The 20,433-nt window shown below is 36.8% G+C and overlaps 1 protein-coding gene across 1 annotated transcript in view; it reads left to right on the top strand.

Moving 5' to 3' along the window:
• ENPP3 (ectonucleotide pyrophosphatase/phosphodiesterase 3) overlaps positions 1 to 19,231 on the top strand; it is a 76,605-nt gene extending 57,374 nt beyond the window's left edge. Inside the window, exons 18-25 of the mRNA XM_012736623.2 lie at positions 735 to 913; positions 2,492 to 2,543; positions 4,420 to 4,574; positions 11,463 to 11,598; positions 14,214 to 14,291; positions 14,910 to 15,042; positions 16,657 to 16,813; positions 18,964 to 19,231. Of these exons, the coding sequence (XP_012592077.1) occupies positions 735 to 913; positions 2,492 to 2,543; positions 4,420 to 4,574; positions 11,463 to 11,598; positions 14,214 to 14,291; positions 14,910 to 15,042; positions 16,657 to 16,813; positions 18,964 to 19,134 (1,061 nt within the window). The 3' untranslated portion in view covers positions 19,135 to 19,231. The remainder of the gene's footprint in view (positions 1 to 734; positions 914 to 2,491; positions 2,544 to 4,419; positions 4,575 to 11,462; positions 11,599 to 14,213; positions 14,292 to 14,909; positions 15,043 to 16,656; positions 16,814 to 18,963) is intronic.
• The last annotated feature ends 1,202 nt before the right edge of the window (positions 19,232 to 20,433 follow it).

Raw genomic sequence — 20,433 nt, 5'->3', positions numbered from 1 at the left:
TGAGTGCCGTGGCATCAGCCTGGCTCACAGCAACCTCAAACTCCTGGACTCAAGCAATCCTCTGCCTCAGCCTCCCCAGTAGCTGGGACTACAGGCATGCACCACCATTCCTGGTTAAGTTTTTTCTATATATTTTTTAGTTAGACAATTAATTTCTTTCTATTTTTAGTAGAGACGGGGTCTCGCTCTTGCTCAGGGTGGTTTCAAACTCCTGACCTTGAGTAATCCACCCGCTTCGGCCTCCCAGAGTGCTAAGATTACAGGCGTGAGCCACTGCGCCTGGCCAAGAGTATAGTTTTTTATACTAGAAAACCATGATATGCTCAAGGACAAAATGGTCATTTATGCAATGAAGCTTTACTCTGAAGAAACAGAAATACTTCATGAAAGTTCCTGAGGTTCATCTGCAGTGATTGTTCCTATTTTTTTTTTTAGAGATGGAGTCTTGCTATGTTGTCCAGGCTGGCCTCTAACTCTTGGGCTCAAGCAATTCTCTCGCTTTAGCCTCCCAAGTAGCTGGGCCCAGCTAGCTCTTATTCTTTACAAAGACTAGATGCTGGAAACTCTGGGGAAGAAAGTCAGTAAAACAAATGGCATCTGTAGGACATGACCTCACTACAGCAGAATTTATTAAAGGAAATGAGATAGTAGGTGTTTGTTTTTTTCCCATCTCCCCACAGGAGTTGTTACCTTCCAATTTAAAACTACTTTGAACTTATTTTTTTAAAAAACAGATCTCCTACGCATTCAACCAGCACCAAACAATGGAACCCATGGTAGTTTAAACCATCTTCTGAAGGTGCCTTTTTACGAGCCATCTCATGCAGAGGAATTGTCAAGGTCTTCTGTTTGTGGCTTTACTGCTCCTTTGCCCACAGATCCTCTAGACTGTTCATGCCCTCAGATACAAAACGTAAGTAATAACTTGATGCGTGCGTGAGAATGTAAGGGGACGTGCTAGTCTAAACCAGGGTGGCTGAAAACCATTTTTGTGTTCTGGCTTCAGTATTTACTTAGTAAACGTATGTGGTTTCTCTGAACCCTATCTTGAAAGGAGAGATTATAATGCATACATTATAAAATTAAGTATGTGAATGTTCTTTGTAAACTGGAAGGCATTATTTGGAAAGTAATTTTTAATTGCATTGTGAGTTAACTGTCCTTAACCATTCAAAATAGTGATCTTGGAGCTCTCTTTGATTTCCCTCATAAACCATTCTTCTTACAGTTGAAGAATTAGGTGGTCATGCTTGGTTGTTTAGAGCACAAAGAACTAGGAGGCTGTTGTAACCTGCTTTGACACACCCGCTAGCGTAGGTGCTGTGGGGTATTCCTTTCGGTAGCAGGGTTGGATCTGACTGCCAGATACTTGACACTGGGAAGGTCTTTTTAGTAGATCAAGCCCTGGGCTGAGTTCACAAGTAGGACTTCAGATCCCAGGAGACTCAGCAAGCTGAAGTTCTAGTGCTAGGAGGATCCGCAGGGCAAGGGGTCAGAATAGGAGCTCAAAATATAGGAACCAAGTCCACCTGTGAAAATCAGAGCACCTGGGTGGGATTGGGATTTCAGAATGAACTTGAAGCCCAATTATCAGGAGTCTATCAAACTAAAACTAATGTCAAGTATGTTTGATGTCAAGTTCAAACTGCGGTTGTGGAGCTAAATAAACACCTGCTGCCTCAGGTAAGAATTTTTCCTTATAAAAGGGATAGGTAAAGACTTTACATTTTCTAATCCTTAAAATAACATTATATCACAGAAATAATCAACTAAAAGACGCTTTAAGGCACAATAGTCTAGTCAAACTACTCAATAAAAGTCAAATCCACAGCAAATATGAGTAAGGGTGTGGTTTTCCTACCTGCTACTCTTGGTAACCGCAATGAAGCAGCCATTAAAAAAATCATCATAATAACAGTACAAAGTGGGCATTCCCCATTTTAGAGATAAAGAGAGCTCAGAAAAGTTAGGTAAATTGTCCAAGGTCACAGAAGCTTGGTCTCTCTGACTCCAAACCCTGGGTTCTTCTCTGTAAAGAATGCCCCTTGATACTCAAAGTGTGGCCATAGGACCGGCATCTGGATCACTTGTGAGTTGGCTAGAGATTCAGAATCTCAGGCCCCAACCCAGGTTTACTGAATAAAAATCCATATCTTAACAAAGCCCTCAAATGACTTGATGCATGTTCAATCTTGAGAATCACTGTGTTGTTGTCATTCCAGCTCAGGCGTTGATTCCAGCTGTGGTCAAATGCTTTGCCCCATTATCAATAATATCTTTGCATACACACAAAAAAAGGATGCAGGGGGCATCAGTATCTCTGTATTTCTGAGTAGTGGCAGAATCAGAACTTAAACTCAAGTGAGACTGGCTTCTTTGTTCAGTAATCAAACACTTAATGTGATTACAGCAGAAATAATCTTGATCACCTTTCAAAACGTGTTATTCCTTTGACTTACTTCCTCTCCTTCTGCCCCTCAATTTCTTGCAGAGTACTCATCTAGAACAAGTGAATAAAATGCTAAATCTCACCCAAGAAGAAAGTAAGTCAATAGAAAACCTGTAAGTCTTTGATGTGTAGACCTAACAAAACACAACATTGCTATTTTGGGATTTTCCAAAATAAGCTCACAGAGGCTTTTGAACATAAAGACTTCATTGCCAATATACAAGAGGGAAAAAACCCCACAAAACATCTAATAACAACAGTAGTAAGCACGGGGGAGGGAGAGTAGTTACAATGGTTCCAGGAAATAACAACTTCCTTGAAACGCTTTTGCCTCATCTGCAGTTCCCTGTTCCCTTTCTTAGATGTAAACAGACTCCGCTGCCTGGGTCTGAGTCCTACCTCTGCTGCTTCCTGGCTGTGTAACCTGGGGGAAATCACTTAACCTCTCTGTGCCTCACTCTTCTCATCTATAACTGTACTCACCTCATGTAGTTATAAACATTTAAAAAATTAATGCATGGAAAGAAGTTGCAGAAGTGCCTGTTCTGTAGCAAGATTATTACCTGTTATCTTTTACGTATTCTTGTATTAAACTCACTATGTCTCAGTTTCATCCTGTATAAAATGAGGATACTTACTTTATAGAGATACTGTTACGGTTAAATGGGTTAATATATGTGCCAAGTGTTCAGTGAATGTGTTAGTTGTTTTGATAGTCTTCTTATAATTTACCAAGTATTATTCCATGGCATGAATAGTCTGCAGGTTTTTAAACTATCAATAATTGATAGATTTCTAAGTTATAGTAGCACATAAATAAAAATAAATAAATACATTAGGATGTTTCTTTAATCCATTCTGGCTGCTATAACAAAATACTACGGTCTGGATGGTTTATAAACAGCAGAAATTTATTTCTCATAGTTCTGGAGGCTGGGAAATCCAAGGTCAAGGCTCCAGCAGAATTGGTTTCTGGTGAGGGCCGACTTTCTCATAAATGAGACTTTCTCATTCTTCTCACTCTAAGTTTGAAAAATCCACATGGCAGAAGGGGTGAGGGTTTCTATGGGGTGTCTTTTATAAAAGCACTAATCCCATTCATCATGACCTAATCACCTCTCAAAGGCCCCACCTCCTAATACCATCACCTTGGGGGTTAGGATTTAAACATATGAATTTGGAGGGGACATAAACATTCAGACCATAGCAGGCATACTTTAAAAAAATTCCAATATCTTTTCTGTGACAATTACTAAAGTAGGTGATCTTAGTTATCAAGTATGCACTTTTTTTTTTTTTTTTTTTTTTTTTTTTTTTTTGAGACAGAGTCTCACTTTGTTGTCCAGGCTAGAGTGAGTGCCGTGGCGTCAGCCTAGCTCACAGCAACCTCAAACTCCTGGGCTCGAGTGATCCTTCTGCCTCAGCCTCCCGAGTAGCTGGGACTACAGGCATGTGCCACTATGCCCGGCTAATTTTTTGTATATATATATATCAGTTGGCCAATTAATTTCTTTCTGTTTATAGTAGAGACGGGGTCTCGCTCTTGCTCAGGCTGGTTTTGAACTCCTGACCTTGAGCAATCCGCCCGCCTCGGCCTCCCAAGAGCTAGGATTACAGGCGTGAGCCACAGCGCCCGGCCAAGTATGCACTTTTGATGTTGAGGTTTTATCTCTTCAAATATGTCCCATGAGCTATAAAACATAAGGAGCCAGAGAGAGCAGGCCTCAGATCCTTGCTTAGCCTCTTGCTTGGCCGAGTTACTTATCTAAGTCTTCATTTTGTGATCTGAAAAATGGAAAAAAATAACACCTACCTCATAGGGTTACTGTAAGAATTAAAAGAAGTTAAAGATGATAAGCATTTGTTAGAGTACCTGACCCCGTAATAAGCCATAGGAAAGTGGTAGTTGTTATATGCATAGAAGCATTTGCTGATTTCACAATTTTTTTTTTATGTTATTTTAATTTTAGTAACAGCAACAGTGAAAGTCAATTTGCCATATGGAAGGCCCAGGGTTATTCAGGAGAATGTGGACCACTGTCTCCTTTATCATAAGGAATACGTCAGTGGATTTGGCAAAGCTATGAAGATGCCCATGTGGAGCTCCTATACACTGTCCCCGCTGGTGAGTTGCAGAGTCCACTGAGCCCTGCAGGCTAGAGAAATTTGTAACCCTGTAATATTCTAAGCACTGAATTTTGTTTTGCAGCAGAGACCCCACAGGGAGCTCACTGGCCTACTGTAACTTGTAAGACAATGTCCCAGGCACTAGGTAAAGGTTTTTCTAGGTGCTGTGTGGGTACAAAAGAGGAATGCATTGTGTTTTGTCTGGAGAAAGTAGAAAATGTTTACAGACCAATCAGCCAATTGGTAAGGCAGGTAGAAAAGAACTCTTTAAACAGAAGCAACAGGAAGTATAGAGGCATGTGGTATATGGTGGGTGCACCTAGAAAGTGAAGGTAACTAGATTATAAAGGGCTTTGTATTTATTTGATTATGTAACACATACTTTACTAGTTGGCTCGAGGAACACAATGTGAATAAAATGTAACCCTTTTCTGAAGGATCTAGCACTCTAATAAGTCAGGCTAGACTTACCTGGACAGATGTGTTATGTCACAGATCTTTCTAGACTGAGCTTGAGAATCCATTTATTTAAATCCTCTTCCCTCTTGACTATCTGGCAAACTCCCTTTCACTAAATGGTGTTACAGCCGACTACCCAATAGGAAGAGAATATTAGATGCCTACTTTACACCACACACAAAATTAAATTACTGTAGATTAATAGATCTAAATATTAATAACAAATCCATGTTTGCCTTTGTGCATATACTCATGACCTTGGGATAGAGAAGGATTTCTTAGGGCAGAAATATAACAACAAAAATACAAAGGAAATTGATTAATTTGACTATATGAACATTAACATGTGACAAAATGACAAAGTTATGGATGGGGCAGTGTATTTGCATTGCATATAAGAAACAAATGATGAGTGTCTAGAATAGTAATTAGAATCCAGAATAACTAATATATTTCCACCAACAAGAGAATGACAAGCATTTACTTAATAAATGGACAAAAGATATGAGCTAAGTATTGAACCTCATTGGCAATAAGGAAAATGTGTTATACATTAAAGCTCAAAGTCTGCCAAAAGTCAGTCCAAACAGTCCTTCAAGGTAGGGATGGTTTTATTTAGTGTGTCACCAGCACAATAAAGTTGCCCAGGTAATGCTCATTGAATGAAATGGTACATTGGATGAATTAATCCCAATCATTATTTTAAAAGACTTTTAATGACAAATTTGTGCTGTTGTCAACCAGAAGTGTAAATAAATAATCAAGAAGCTGTTTTTGTAGAAAAAAATCTTAGTATTTTAGATCCAGAGACCAATGACAAACTCTAGCAATTACTGATCTTGTTAAGAGTATCACCTCTTTTATAGGAAGGAACTAATTGCTTATATCTGGTTTATCTATTCTTCTTGTTCTAATTCAAGATTTTTAGAGAAAAATAAGCATATTTTCCTATTACTTATTAAAGCTGTGTATGTTCTGGAAGCCAGCTCTGTTGCTGCCAGTGGTTCAATCGTGGTCAGTGGTAACAAAGTACTAATGTTATTTGCTTCCCAATGTGGGCAAACATTTTACCAACAGTTACCTGAGTTCATGTGCATGGTTGGTGGCAACATTACTTTCTTAATATGCACAAAGTTCAGTTGTTTGTGATTTTCTTCATCATACAACTTTCCTTCTTAAAATAATTTCCATTTTATTTTTGTTTTTGAGGGGGGCAGCATATTCAAGGTCAGTCTTATTCCATCCTTTATTTTGAAAAATCCAGGTACTAGGATTTGTGTGGCGTTAAAGGGGATGTTTATATTTTTAATACTTTCCCCTGCTGTCTTGCATTCCTGAATTTATATGAGCTTCAGCGGAAACCAAAGGCAGAGAGATTCTAAGTAGGCTCAGACCAGGAGTTTAGTACAATTCTTCTTTGTTATTGTTTTAAAACTAGCTGCTTTGTTACCAAAAGTTCCTGTCCTTTCACTGATCCCACAGAACTACTTGTGTATTTCTCCCTCCATGTGACAGGATGGAATTCTAGCAATTTTCTGCTTTCTAATTCAGAAATTACTCTGTTAGTGTGTTGTGGTTCAAGAAAATTACATACAAGAATGTTTTGGGATTCACATAAAAATGTTGTAAATCAGCTCTGTGTTTGAAAAATCAGACTTTAAATAAGCACTTTTTAGACAATGGACCCGATTGGCCTATGCCCTTAAGTTTTATGGAGCTTTTGTTTTTCTGTGGTTTTGGTGGGTATTCTAACTTTTGTTGTTATCTCAGAAGAGTTCTGGGGAAGTCGTTGTGATTTGAAATCATGGTCCTACAACAGCTGTTTCAAAACCATTGAGGCTGGTCAGGCTGGACATGGATTTTGCTTCAGGACCTGCTCAGTAGGAAGGTGTGAACTAGTTTTTCTGTTGCTAGGTAAAAAGTTAAAAATAAGAGCAAGAAATATGATTATCATGTAGAATAGACACTTCTGAATTTAATAAGAAATCAAAGATCTTTTTCAGAGGAGAAAAATCTAGCATACTTTGAAAAATGCCTCTTTCTTTCTTTCTCTCTCTCTCTCCATTTATGTATATAACACACACTATAGAATTTTTTTTTTTTTTTTTTTTTTTTTTTTTTTTTTTTTTTTTTTTGAGACAGAGTCTCACTTTGTTGCCCAGGCTAGAGTGAGTGCCGTGGCGTCAGCCTAGCTCACAGCAACCTCAAACTCCTGGGCTCGAGTGATCCTTCTGCCTCAGCCTCCCAGGTAGCTGGGACTACAGGCATGCGCCACCATGCCCGGCTAATTTTTTATATATATATCAGTTGGCCAATTAATTTCTTTCTATTTATAGTAGAGACGGGGTCTCGCTCTTGCTCAGGCTGGTTTTGAACTCCTGACCTTGAGCAATCCGCCCGCCTCGGCCTCCCAAGAGCTAGGATTACAGGCGTGAGCCACAGCGCCCGGCCTAGAATTTTTAAAAAGGCTTTTTTTGTTTCTAAAGCTTACCTCTAATATTATAAATTATGACCTAATCATGTTTTGTGAGTCTTTAAAAACTAGGGACATCATTGTGTGTTGCAAACTTTTTTTTGAACTATGAGGAATCATTCTCCCTATAGAAAGAAATCATACAACCATATATATATATATATATATATATATAGTTATATATATAGGCAAGATCATAAATATCTAATCTTCAAATAAATAAGTTTTAGCTTTTACATTAAACCTACAAGTAGGAAGCATCTATAACTTCAATAAAAATTTTATCCTCTGTTCAAATTCTGTTTTGTCTTCATGCCAGACTAGAAGTAACACCTCATGTTTCTGTCTGTGCTCATCATCTACTTCTCTGGAAGGATTTTGTGAGCTAGGGAGTTCAGGTTTTATCTCAGTGTCTGAGTGTCATGGTGGTGGTAATAGTGGTGATGATGATGGTGGTAGTGGTGGTGATGGTGATGATGATGGTGGTAGTGGTAGTGGTGATGGTGGTGGTGATGATGGTAGTAGTAATGGTGATGATGGTGGTATTGGTGGTGGTGGTGGTGGTGGTGGTAGTAGTGGTGGTGGTGGTGGTAGTGGTAGTGGTGATGGTGGTGGTGATGATGGTAGTAGTAATGGTGATGATGGTGGTGGTGGTGGTGTTGATGGTGGTGGTGGTAATGGTTCACTATTATTTTCTCTCATGAGAGCAAGGCTCAGAAATTATGTGCCCATATCTCCCCTCCATCATTGCTGAAGGCTGAGTATTGCATAATCTTGTTTGTATAAAGGAGGCCACATCCTCTTTCTTGGTCTTGATGCACTTGTATTTGAAGGTTAAAGTTTGAAATAAATCTCAAGATTTTCAGTTAGCAGAAAATGTGTAACTTTTTTTTAGTACTTTCTGGTTGAAGCTATCATCCCATTTCCTAAAACCCAAAGTCCATGTTATTTTGAGAAAATGGTAAACATTTTGCCCAACTAAATTGTTTGAGCACAACTTTTACAGCCACAGTCTCATTAAAAAATTACAATAAACTTCCCTTCTTAACATTTTCATAATTTTAACTATTGAATACAGGCATCTCAATTTCCTTACATTGTGGGAAATACATGTATGGCTATGCTTATGTACCATGTATTTCTTCAAGTAAAACTAATGTGGAACATTAGAATAAAATGATAAAGGTGTGTTTTAGGAAATATCAATAGGGCTGACTCAGCAGTTGATATTCTTCATTTCCACATTTTACAACAAACTTATGTGCTGTTTATACCAATGGAGAAACCTGGTCAGGCTGAATTGTTTGCTATGATACATTTTTGAAAGAATGTAAACAAGTGTTTTTAGTTTTCTAGACTCTGCCACCTGAAGGAGAGTGAAATAAATGGTGATAGCTAATCTAATGCATTTCATACAAATATTTTCATATTGCTTGGTTTATTTCTTATTTTGGTGGACTATATCGCTCAGGAGCTTCCTGAGAAAGAAGAGAAGATACATTTTTGAGGCTTTGTGTGTCTCAAAATGTTTTCATTCTGTCTGTATACTTAATTGATGTTTTAACTGGCTTTGGTGTTTTAGAAATAAATTTTTTTTCTAAATGAATAGGACATTAGACTTTCCTGGACTGATCATCTAATGTGTTTATGTTTTCCTTACTTTCATCCATTTGTCTTTAATTCCACTTTTGAGACATATCTGCGACTTCATCCTCTAGATCTTATAAAATATTTTCTTTCTACTATTATATTTTTAAATCTCAAGAGCTCTTTCTGTTATCTTTTTTTATTGCTTTCTGTTCTTTCTTTATGGGTGCCATATATACTCTCTGAGAAGAGAGTTTTCTTCTGTTCTCTGCATTGACTCTTTTTCTTCTCCCTCTGCCCCAATATCTAGTAGACCTTGGCTATCAGTTTGTATTTTAAGGGTGAGACACTAAACTACATGGCTGGGGTGCTCCAATATAGGTTGATCAGGGAGAGAATCAGCTATTTTGTTTGGGACTACCAACTGAAAGTATCTAGTTTCCCTTTCAGGCTGATTTTTTTTTGCAAAGAGAAGATACTTCTGATTTGACCAGTGTATATGATATGCAGGCTACCTAAGGCAATGAGATTGGGAGGGTCTTGTCATTCATTATGTAGAGTTTTATTTAATCCCATTGCTTTCAGTGTGGTGACCCTGCTCTTCACTGTGCCTGTGTCCTTAATCTTGTCATCCCTCTAGTTCAGATTCTCCAGAGAGTAAACATACCGTCTGGACTTTTTTGCAGACTTTCAATCTATCCTCTGTTTCTAGCCTTATACACACTGACTGTCTTTAGGAGACTCTAGGTTCTTCCTCTCTGGGGTTCTACAGTAGGAATCCTCTCCTTGGTGCTTTCCCCAAACATAGGCTCTTGGTAGTCAGTGTATACTGATCTACTAAGTCAGGTTTCTATGTGTTTATCTAATTTCCAGTTTCTGACTATTTCTTGTCATCTTTTATGTGTCTTCATTATTATTGTCCTTTTAATGGAAATTAGAAGGGAGCAGGATAAATATATGTGTTCAATCACATTGAGAAGTTTACTCAACTTCTGTGTAATGTATTCTGGCTGGAGCATTACAGTATGTCAGGGGATACAGTCTCTGCTTGGCTTTCCCACTAATCTTCAGCTCCTACCTGTACTAAACCACAGCATGAACATAGCATACAATGCATATTGCCTTTTCCTTCGTGAATCAAACTCATGCATTTTAGACACCATAGTTAATTTATGTTTTCAGCACAATGCAGTGGATAAAGGAAGGACATCCTAATCTAACTTAACTGTTTAAAAATGTAAATTATTTCAAGTTTTGTTAAGAAAGATATCCATTGTGGGCAGTAGAGGGCGTATAAAAATCAAAATCTCTGAAAAAACTAAACCAATAGCAAAATGTACCTGTTATTATATGATAATCAAAATATGATGATCATGTAATATGGTATTACCTTAAATACTTGAGTTAGGCAGCACATTTATAGAATGCCGTCTCATGAATAAATTATCATACTAGTCTTTAGATAGAGACTTTATAGGCCAGGCACGGTGACTCACACCTGTAATCCTGGCACTCTGGGAGGCCAAGGCAGAGGCTTGCTTAAGCTCAGGAGTTCAAGACTAGCCTGAGCATGAGTGAGACCCCACCTCTACTAAAAATAGAAAAAAAAAAATAGCTGGAGTGGTGGCACATGCCTATAGTCCCAGCTACTTGGGAGGCTGAGGAAGGAGGATCACTTGAGCCAGGAGTTGGAGATTGCTGTAAGCTGGGCTGACACCAGGGCACTCTCGCCCATGCAACAGAGCTAGACTCTGTCTAAATAAATAAATAGATAGATAGATAAATAAATAAATAAAATTACAAAGAAATTATAAAAAGTGTATCCCTATATTTCATAATGAGTGAAACATAGCTTCAAATTTATTTGAATCCAAAAATAAGTATGCTTAGACAACTACACCTTCTTTGAATTAATCTTAGGTTGATTAGAAGTTCTTGCCCACCTGAAGAATAATATACTTAGTTTATATCTGTATTTAAAAAATAAATGATTTATATTTGGCTTTCAATTTTTATTTACAAGTACAATATATAGCATCATCTAAAAGTTAGATCCTGAAAAAGGATTTTGGTTTTCAGCAATAGCTCCCATCATTCCTCTGCTCTCTATTCAGATTTTACTCTGCAAATATTTTTTTCCAAGGTGTATTTGATTTGCCCTCCCGATGTCCCTACCCAGAAGGGAACCACAGAAGAAAACATTGCTGAAAACGTCCATTCCCATTGCTTGCGTAGACTTGATTCACTAAGAAAATAGGAAAAGCTTAAATGAAAAACATTCTAGGGAAGTGACGAACCATATAAGGCAGTGGGTGAGCCACAACTGTGGGCGTAATTTTTTTTTTTTTCTTTTCTCTCTTTCAACAGGGAGACACATCTCCTCTTCCTCCCACTGTTCCAGACTGTCTGCGGGCTGATGTCAGGGTTACTCCTTCTGAGAGCCAAAAATGTTCCTTCTATTTAGCAGACAAGAATATCACCCACGGCTTCCTCTATCCTCCTGGTTGGTAGAACTCTTTTTTAGAGTGGTAGCTTAGAAAGCTCTCATCAGCTGGATGTGGGCATGTGCCTTAAACATATACTCCCCTCAAAACTACCTGCTTGGGCTACACTAGCTGCCCGAGAGGCTTCCAGTGGTATGGGCTGGCCAGAGCAGCATGGCATCTATAATAAAGAATCAGGGGGAAAAAAAAAAAAAGAAGCAGAAATTTTGCAGTGGGACCCACACATCAGCTCTCATCTGGCCCAGATGTTTAGAGAGTTCAGCAGGTTTAAGTTTAATTTTAAAACTCAAAATTCTTTGCAGAGGGACATAAGCATCTAAAAAACCATTTCTTCTGGCTCCTGACCAAGCTAAGGTCTGCACGGAGAACGCAGCTGCAGCTGTGCCTATGAAAAGAAATCAGGCTGAATCTGGCCTATCGCTCATGCTGTGTGTCCAACAGTTTTCAGCTGCAGATTAAGCAGCCAAATGAACTTTTAAGTTTTATTTTATTTTCTAAAGAAAGGATCTCTCTTGGGAACATGCAAAAGCCAGCGTGACTTGTCTAAAACTCAAGCCTCTTCCCTGTGCAGCAAGAAATGTCATTTTCATTAATTTGCCCATGAGATTTTCAACAATTTTAGTTTCTGGGAAACTGCTGATATTTGGCCTCATTTTTTTCTTCAAGCCATGGCCAAAGGTGGTCAATTCAGAGATTTATAATTTAGGGATTCTTGGATTTATATTGGAAAAAAAGGCTTCATAGAAGCAAGTAGCATATCGATTTCAAACCCCTAACAGGAATAGGATAAATCAACTGACATTTTTTTTAAGTACCCAGATACAATTAGGGGTACCATAAGATATTGGTTAATATATAAATGGTTGCCTTGGCAATGAAATGAAATTAATAACTAAACAACTTGTCTCAAAAAAAATTAAGGATAAAATGAAACTCCCTTCTAACTCTCCACTATAAATTCTAGCTATTTTTTAGAAATAGAAATTCTATTATAAACTTATTTTTCTCTGAAACAAAGATAATGTTATGCTTATTGCCCTTCCAACTTTTGGGGCTTAGTTTAAAAAGGAGAAAAGTCTTATTCGGGATGTTGAGACCATGAACACCAGGTGAAATATTAAGAAAAACTCTACTTGATTCTCCTTGCCTTTTGATGCCCACCCATTGTTCTCTCATCTAAGAATTAGTTAAGATATCCGAGTTTAGTTTAAATATAAAAAGCTTAATTGAAATTTTATATAAGTGGAATCATGCATATATTTGTCTTTCTGGAACTGGCTTATCTCCCTTAAGACGGTGACCTCAGGTTGATCTATGCTGTCAAATTATGTAAAATAGTCAAATTCAGGAAATCAGAGTGAAATGGTGGCTGCCAGGGCATGGGGAAGAGGGAAATGGGGAATTCCTAATTAATGGGCTTAAAGTTTCAGTCAAGCAGGATGAATAAGCTTTAGAGATCTGCTGTACGACATTGTGCTTAGAGTCAACCATACTGAATCGTGCACTTAAAAATGTATTAAAAGGGTAGATCTCATGTTAAGTGTACTTACCAAAATAAAATAAAATGAAAAAAAAGTAGTATAACATATTATTATATAATTATTATAATTATAGGCATTTATAGGTTTTCAGCGTTTAATCCTGACAATAATTCTATGATGGAGGCCATGAGACAAATGAGACACACAGGGACACAGCACTTTACCCAAGGGGTGTAGATGGTGCGCGCTTGGAGCTGGGGTTCCCACGCGGGCTCTCTGCTTCCAGAGCACTCACTGAACACTCACGTGCTAGTCGGCGCGTCCGTGAGTCCTCAGAGCCCATCATTTGTGGTGTTCCTGTCTGTAGTCCTCATTAACCAAAAACTCATTTTCTTAAGTAAATTTTATTTGGGAAGAGATTCGCTTATAATAGCATCATTGTTTTGTGCATATGCAATAACTATGCATCCATATCTGGCATTATGTTTGTTTTCAAGGGCTGCTGTAACAAGGTACCACAAACTGTTGACTTCAAGCAACAGAAATATGTTCCTGAGGGCGGAAGTCTAACATCAGGGTGTTGACAGGGTCATGCTCCCTTTGAAGGCTCTAGGGGAGAATCCTTCCTTCTCTGTTCCAGCTTCTGTTGGCTCAGGGCATTGCCTGGCACATGGCTGTATCTATCACTCTAATCTCTGCCTCTGTCGTCACATGGCCTTCTCCCAGGTGTCTCTCCCCTTCTCAAATCTCACTCTTATAAGGACACCAGTTACTGGATTTAGAGCTCACCCTAAATCCAAGATAATCTCATTTAGAGACCCTTAGCTACATCTGCAAAGACCCTGTTTCCAAATAAGTTTATCTTTGCAGGTGTGGGGGAGTTGGGACTTGAGCTTATCTTTTTGCAGATCACAAATCAACCCACTTCAGGTATCAAATGCATAAAACTGCAGGCATTGTAGATGACTTCTACTAGAAAGTACTCAGTCTTTCCGTGTTTTGATTGTTGTTAAATTTACATTAATATTACATTTAATTTACATATAAATTTACATTAATAGTAATAGGCCTATTATGTAGTATGCCATATTTTCTTTTATAGCTAGATTCAATAAGATCCATTTGTTTTGCAGCATACAATAGAACCTCTGATAGTCAATATGACGCCTTAATTACAAGTAATTTGGTCCCTATGTATGAAGAATTCAAAAGTAAGTATGTGTTTAGATTATCAATTTTAAAATACCTAAGTGACTCCCCGAACCTCAAAACTAAATATATCTTTTATTGTAATTTGTTCCTGATATTAAGAAACTTTTCTTTCTAATGTTTTAAATGTAGGTACAGAAAGGATGACTGACATGGTTTCTGTTCAACTTGCTTCAACTTTGAGTGATTTGTTGCTAAAATTCTGATAATTTGTTTTTAACCTTTAATTTAAACGTAAAGAGCTATTCACAAAACTAAATTTTCTTGACACCAAAAGTAAATAAATGAAAGGTAAATGTTTGTCTCCAGAATAATAATTAATAAGGCAACACATGTGTTCTGACTATTTTTAACTCTTACTGTCTCATAAGCAACTCACCCCAAGGGAGAAATTTGGAGACATATTTAATAGTAATTTCAAGACTACAACTATAGCAACAAAAAGCTATCATCAGAGTGGCTGTATATTTTTGTTGTATGGACTATTTTGTAGAATTACCCAATCACCACTGACATTGAAGCAGAATTTTATGCTATTTAAATGTACTTGTCTATAATAGAATATATTTCCATGTTCTATAGAGGTTGATATTTTCAGCACTTTATTCTCTTATTTTTAGAAATGTGGGACTACTTCCACAGTGTTCTTCTTCTAAAACATGCCACAGAGAGAAATGGAGTAAATGTGGTTAGTGGACCGATATTTGATTATAACTATGATGGCCATTTTGATGCGCCAAATGAAATTACAGAGTAAGTAATTTGACTTTTTGACTTAGCAATAGGGTATCATGAGGAGAATTCTCAATATTTTAAATAAAAGCTCAGTATTTTAAGTATTACATAATATATACATAGGCAGATGTTATTGTTTTTTTTCATGTTGCTATTTTCAATCTAGTCCATCTAAATATTTAGCAAAAATTTTGTTCGGCAAAAAATTTAAACTCTACATCAAACAAAACATTTCCAGGAAAAGTTTAGCAAAAACTTTATTTGAAAAATTTCTAAACTAATGGGCAAAGATAAAGATTTTGTAAAGGCTAAGTAACGGGATAGGGAAGAGTCCATGTACTATCAATAAACATAAAACCAGTCCAACAAGTGGAAAAAAATCAAGTAAAGACTAAGGTAAATTTCACATGAATGGTGAATGATTCATAAAAGCATTTCCTGGGAGATGGTGCAAAAAACTAGTTTTACTAAATTGTACATCTTACTACAAAGCCTGGTTGCTAAAGCAGGTTGCTAAAAATTAGCTTTGAATACAGTAAACACTAATAGAGTTTTAGACAAAAGTTTCATCCATCTTTTCTCTTTATTATCAAAATATAGGAAGGAAGAAACTAAACAAATATACTTTCTAAGCCTAGATTATGTAAAGCAATAATTTTTAACTACACCTTTATGAATACTGAGTGTGTGGCCTTTTCCTATTTTGTTCTTGTCCTTATTCTGGTGTTTATTGATTTCCACCTTTCGCCATTTAATAATTTTAACAAGCACTTTGATACACTATACTGTATGCTGGGTACTTTCTAAGACATTCACATATACATCATTTAATCCAGGAAGATATCCCATGTTAAGTTCCATTAGCCCCTAGTTAGAGATGAGGAAACTGAGGCACAAAAAAGTTAAATAATTTATCTAACTTCTTTAACTAATAAGTGGTAAAGCCAGAATATGAACCCAGACAATCTGGTGCTGAGTCCATATTCTAAATCACAGTAATACGTTTCTATTTATACCTACTTGTATTTTATTTTTTTTTGTGGACTCATACTAATATCTTACCTTTATTTTACATTTAAAACTTTTAAAAACGCTTTTACAAGTTCATTATCTGAAACCAAATCGCTGTCATATCAGGTGTATGGATTTATCCCCATGTCTACACTGTGAAGTTGCTAGTACTTGATCACCTCTTTGTTAAAGTTGAGGGAACTTAGTAAGTCATAGAATGTTAGAATGAGTGTAAGTCCGAACATCTAATGGAGTACCTAGCTAGAGTTGGCATCTTGGCTCCTACATTCTCAGCGCCGGCTCTATTAGAAAACACCAGTATGAAGTATAAAGTCAACAAAACTAGAAAACAAAGGAGGCAGAACACCAAGCTCTGCTTTTCTTTGTCTTCTAATATTTTCCCATAATGCTAGAATGACTAAGCTTGGACTTGTACTACAAATCTCTGTTCTGCCTGTTTGAAATAAAAAAAAAAAACCATGATAATACTCGGTGCTTTCTATTCATTACTTTCTTTTACGAGATTTTTACCTTGGCATTTCTTTAAAACTGTGTAAAGACATTTATAGTCTTTCGAAGCAAAAGTATAATAGCTTCGAATCTTTTCAATTATGTTTTTAGACATGTAGCCGACACCAGTGTTCCCATCCCAACACACTACTTTGTGGTGCTGACAAGCTGTAAAAACAGGAGCCACACACCCGACAACTGCCCTGGGTGGCTGGACGTCCTGCCCTTTATTATCCCTCACCGACCTACCAACGTGGAGAGCTGTCCTGTGAGTATGCTTTGTGAGAGAAAATGACGATCTCACAGCTCATTTGGGCTTCCATGAAGGTGGCTCAGACCAAAATATACTTTTTTAGGTGTTTCATGGGTATAGTTATAATAAAAATGACTTCATTTTTGAGCTTTTCCCTAGACTATTGATTTCTATGTAGTTAATATCAGTTAAACATGTATCTGCATACAGGAACATGTGTTTATATATGCATACTTTACGTATTTTATTTTTATGCATTGTATTCACACTCACTAATAAGGGAAGGGGTGAGACATCTTTATTTTAATTTCAGCATATTTTGGAGGTACAAATGTTATTTTATATGTGTTGCCTTCCCTCCCCTTTCCCATCACAAAGTCAGAGTGGGGTAAGATATCTTATTAATCTTCTTATTCTGTACACAAATATTAAGGTTTCATCCCAAAGTTGGCACAAAATTAATATTTCCTGAATGAATATATAAATATAAAATTCCATCAGCTGGAAGCATGAGTTGTGAAATTATATACACACATACACACACAAAATAAGTTCATTCAAGTAACATTCTTTTTTTTAACATAATGTATTAGGCCACTTCAAAATCTTTTTGGATCAAAGGAAATTATATGTAAATAGTTGCTTCAGCTTCCATATATATTCTTTATAAGAAAAAAATATGTGTCCTGGAAATTGTTTTTTATTGAAGTCATTCAACAAATATATTGGGTCCTATTATAGAAACTCTTTAGAATACACAAAGGAGGAATACATTGTCATTATCCTTGAGGAGTTTATATACAACTTTGACACATAAATGAGATATAGGGTCAGTCAATAATATAAGAATTATTTTAAACATTAATAAGGAATGGACCTCACAAAGTTTGCAATCAATTGTCAAAAACTGTTAAAAGGCTTTAGTGTTTAAAATTAAAAATATATTCAGCTGGAATGCTCAAGAAAGATTTCATAAAATGAGGTGGGAATAGGGCTGGGCCTTAAAGGATAGGAAGAATTTGAATAGATGGAGAAGATTCTGAAGAGTCTTCCATGGAGAGGACTTGGTGACTGATCCTTTTGGCAAGAGCCAAAGGAAAAGGGAAACTCAAAGCTGAATCAGAATTTTGAAATGTAGATAATTAGAAAAAGACAGAAACAGGAAAGTTAGGAATGAGAGCTTTTTGGCAGGTAGATAGGATAATTAAGTGTAGGCATGTCAAGTTTGTGGAAATGGGTGTTGACATGGAAAGTCTCATAGGCTATTAGAAACTAGAAATTAAAGTTTAGGTTCTAGGCCAGACAGGGATTCATCTGTATTCCTTCAGGTGTTCAACGGCCTGACTGCCTTCACCATACTGTGTACTATGGGAGGTACTAGCGCTTAAAAGCTGAGAAAAATAGAAGAGGGAGATACATGGCACAAGAGAGGGACACATAAATTATTCTAGGATTTCAAAGGAGAGAAGGTGACATTTTAGCTGGATCTTACAGAAAGAGTTTTACTTGAGTGAATTTATGATCTTTCAATGACTAAAGATGGAGGCCAAATGTTAGAGGTTGAACAGTAAACCATTCATGGTCCTAAAATGAGGAAGAAAAGTTTCCAAACAAGAAACTGTCAGGAGATGTTAAGTTGAAAAATCACTTTATGCTTTTCTTCTCAGCATTTTATTTAGTTGAGTTACAAAGACAACCCATCGTTCTTCACCTCCTCTTCCAGTGGCAGACATTGATACCATATAGTGTGGTGCTCTATACCATGAAATCAGGGTTAAATAGTTCTTTCTTACAGACGTTCTAGGTAGCCATTATAGAGTGAGTGTGATGGGTCTATGAAGAAGAAACTATTCGCTATCCCTGGTCTAGGCCCTCATGACCTTCTATCAGGATTTCTGGAAATGAATGTTAAGTAGATTTGGGGTCTCCTGTACTCCTCCCATTCAACTGTGTGTGCTACTATCAACTTATTCATCTTAAAATTTAGTTTTCATCCTGTCGTACTCCTTCACCTAAAGACTTCACATGATCTATTCTGAATAAAAAAATAAAATAAACAAAAAACTCACAGTACCCAACTTATAAGTAATAAAAAATATTGCTGCTCATGAAAAAACCATGCCCTATGAAAAATAGTCTGTGTTTTGTTTTTTTTTTTTTTTCAGGAAAATAAACCAGAAGATCTGTGGGTTGAAGAAAGATTTAAAGCACACATTGCACGTGTCCGAGATGTAGAACTTCTTACTGGGCTTGACTTTTACCAGGAAAAAGTACAGCCTGTTTCTGAAATTTTGCAACTAAAGACATATTTACCCACATTTGAAACCATTATTTAACTTAATAATGTATACCTAATGTTTAAAACAATTTTGCCAAAATATAAATGATTTTTTTCTGGAGAATTATAAAATAAAGATTTTCACTTTTCCTCAAGTCCACTAAAAGCCAGATTTCATTATTACCTTTTCTCTTTTTCATTTCCATGAATATATATTATTTCAAAGTTTTTTTATGCACAGAGATTATGAATTCTGTATGGTGTTATGTTATGTCTTTCATTTTTTTTTCTTTTTTTGTTTCTTGAACTCTAATTCCATGATAGATTATACCTTCCTTATTATATTTGTCATCCCATTCATAATCTTTAGCTAGAATTCTGCTCAGAATTCTTTAAACTAAAGGGAGAACAAGAGAAGTGTAGGTGTCACTTGGGAATTGAATCAACTCTCCATCCATTTTGTCATAAAACATTTTACATTTGACAATGAGGCAATATTTAATAAAATAAAAGTGTACATAACTTTCATTCAGTTGTTTTAGCCGTAAAAACTGTCCCAACAAATGTACTTTGCACGAATTCATAAAAATATCTTTTATGGTAGCAAAGACCAGAAAACAGCCTAAAAGACTGATTAAACAAATTATGGAATTTGTTTACACAAACGGTAGAATACTATTTCACCCTTTATAGAGAAAGCAGTAGATGTATATCTTGAATGTAAGGCTATTGTTAAATGAAAAAGCACATGGTAGGCCGGGCGCGGTGGCTCACGCCTGTAATCCTAGCACTCTGGGAGGCCGAGGCGGGTGGATTGCTCAAGGTCAGGAGTTCGAAACCAGCCTGAGCAAGAGCGAGACCCCGTCTCTACTATAAGTAGAAAGAAATTAATTGGCCAACTAAAAATATATAGAAAAAATTATCTGGGCATGGTGGTGCATGCCTGTAGTCCCAGCTACTCGGGAGGCTGAGGCAGGAGGATTGTTTGAGCCCAGGAGTTTGAGGTTGCTGTGAGCTAGGCTGCTGCCGTGGCACTCACTCTAGCCTGGGAAACAAATCAAGACTCTGTTTCAAAAAAAAAAAAAAAAAAAAGCACATGGTAGAACAATGTGCATAGTATGCTGTCATTTTTCAGAAGTCAGCAAACATCTGCAAAGGACTAGACAGTGAATTGTTAGGCCATGCAATCTCTGTTACAACTCCTCATTCCGCTGTTGCAAAAAGAAAGTAGTCATAGATAATATAGAAAGGAATGGGAATGGTCATGTTCCAAGAAAACTTTATTTACAAAAATAGGTCTTGGGCTGGATTTGGTCCTCCGGCTATAGTTTGTCAGCCCCTAATTTACATAATAAAG

Source organism: Microcebus murinus, chromosome 5, assembly GCF_040939455.1.
Source record: "Microcebus murinus isolate Inina chromosome 5, M.murinus_Inina_mat1.0, whole genome shotgun sequence".
Lineage (NCBI taxonomy): Eukaryota > Metazoa > Chordata > Mammalia > Primates > Cheirogaleidae > Microcebus > Microcebus murinus.
The sequence above is the reverse complement of the archived record's forward strand: the minus strand, read 5'-3'. Positions and strand labels throughout refer to the sequence as shown.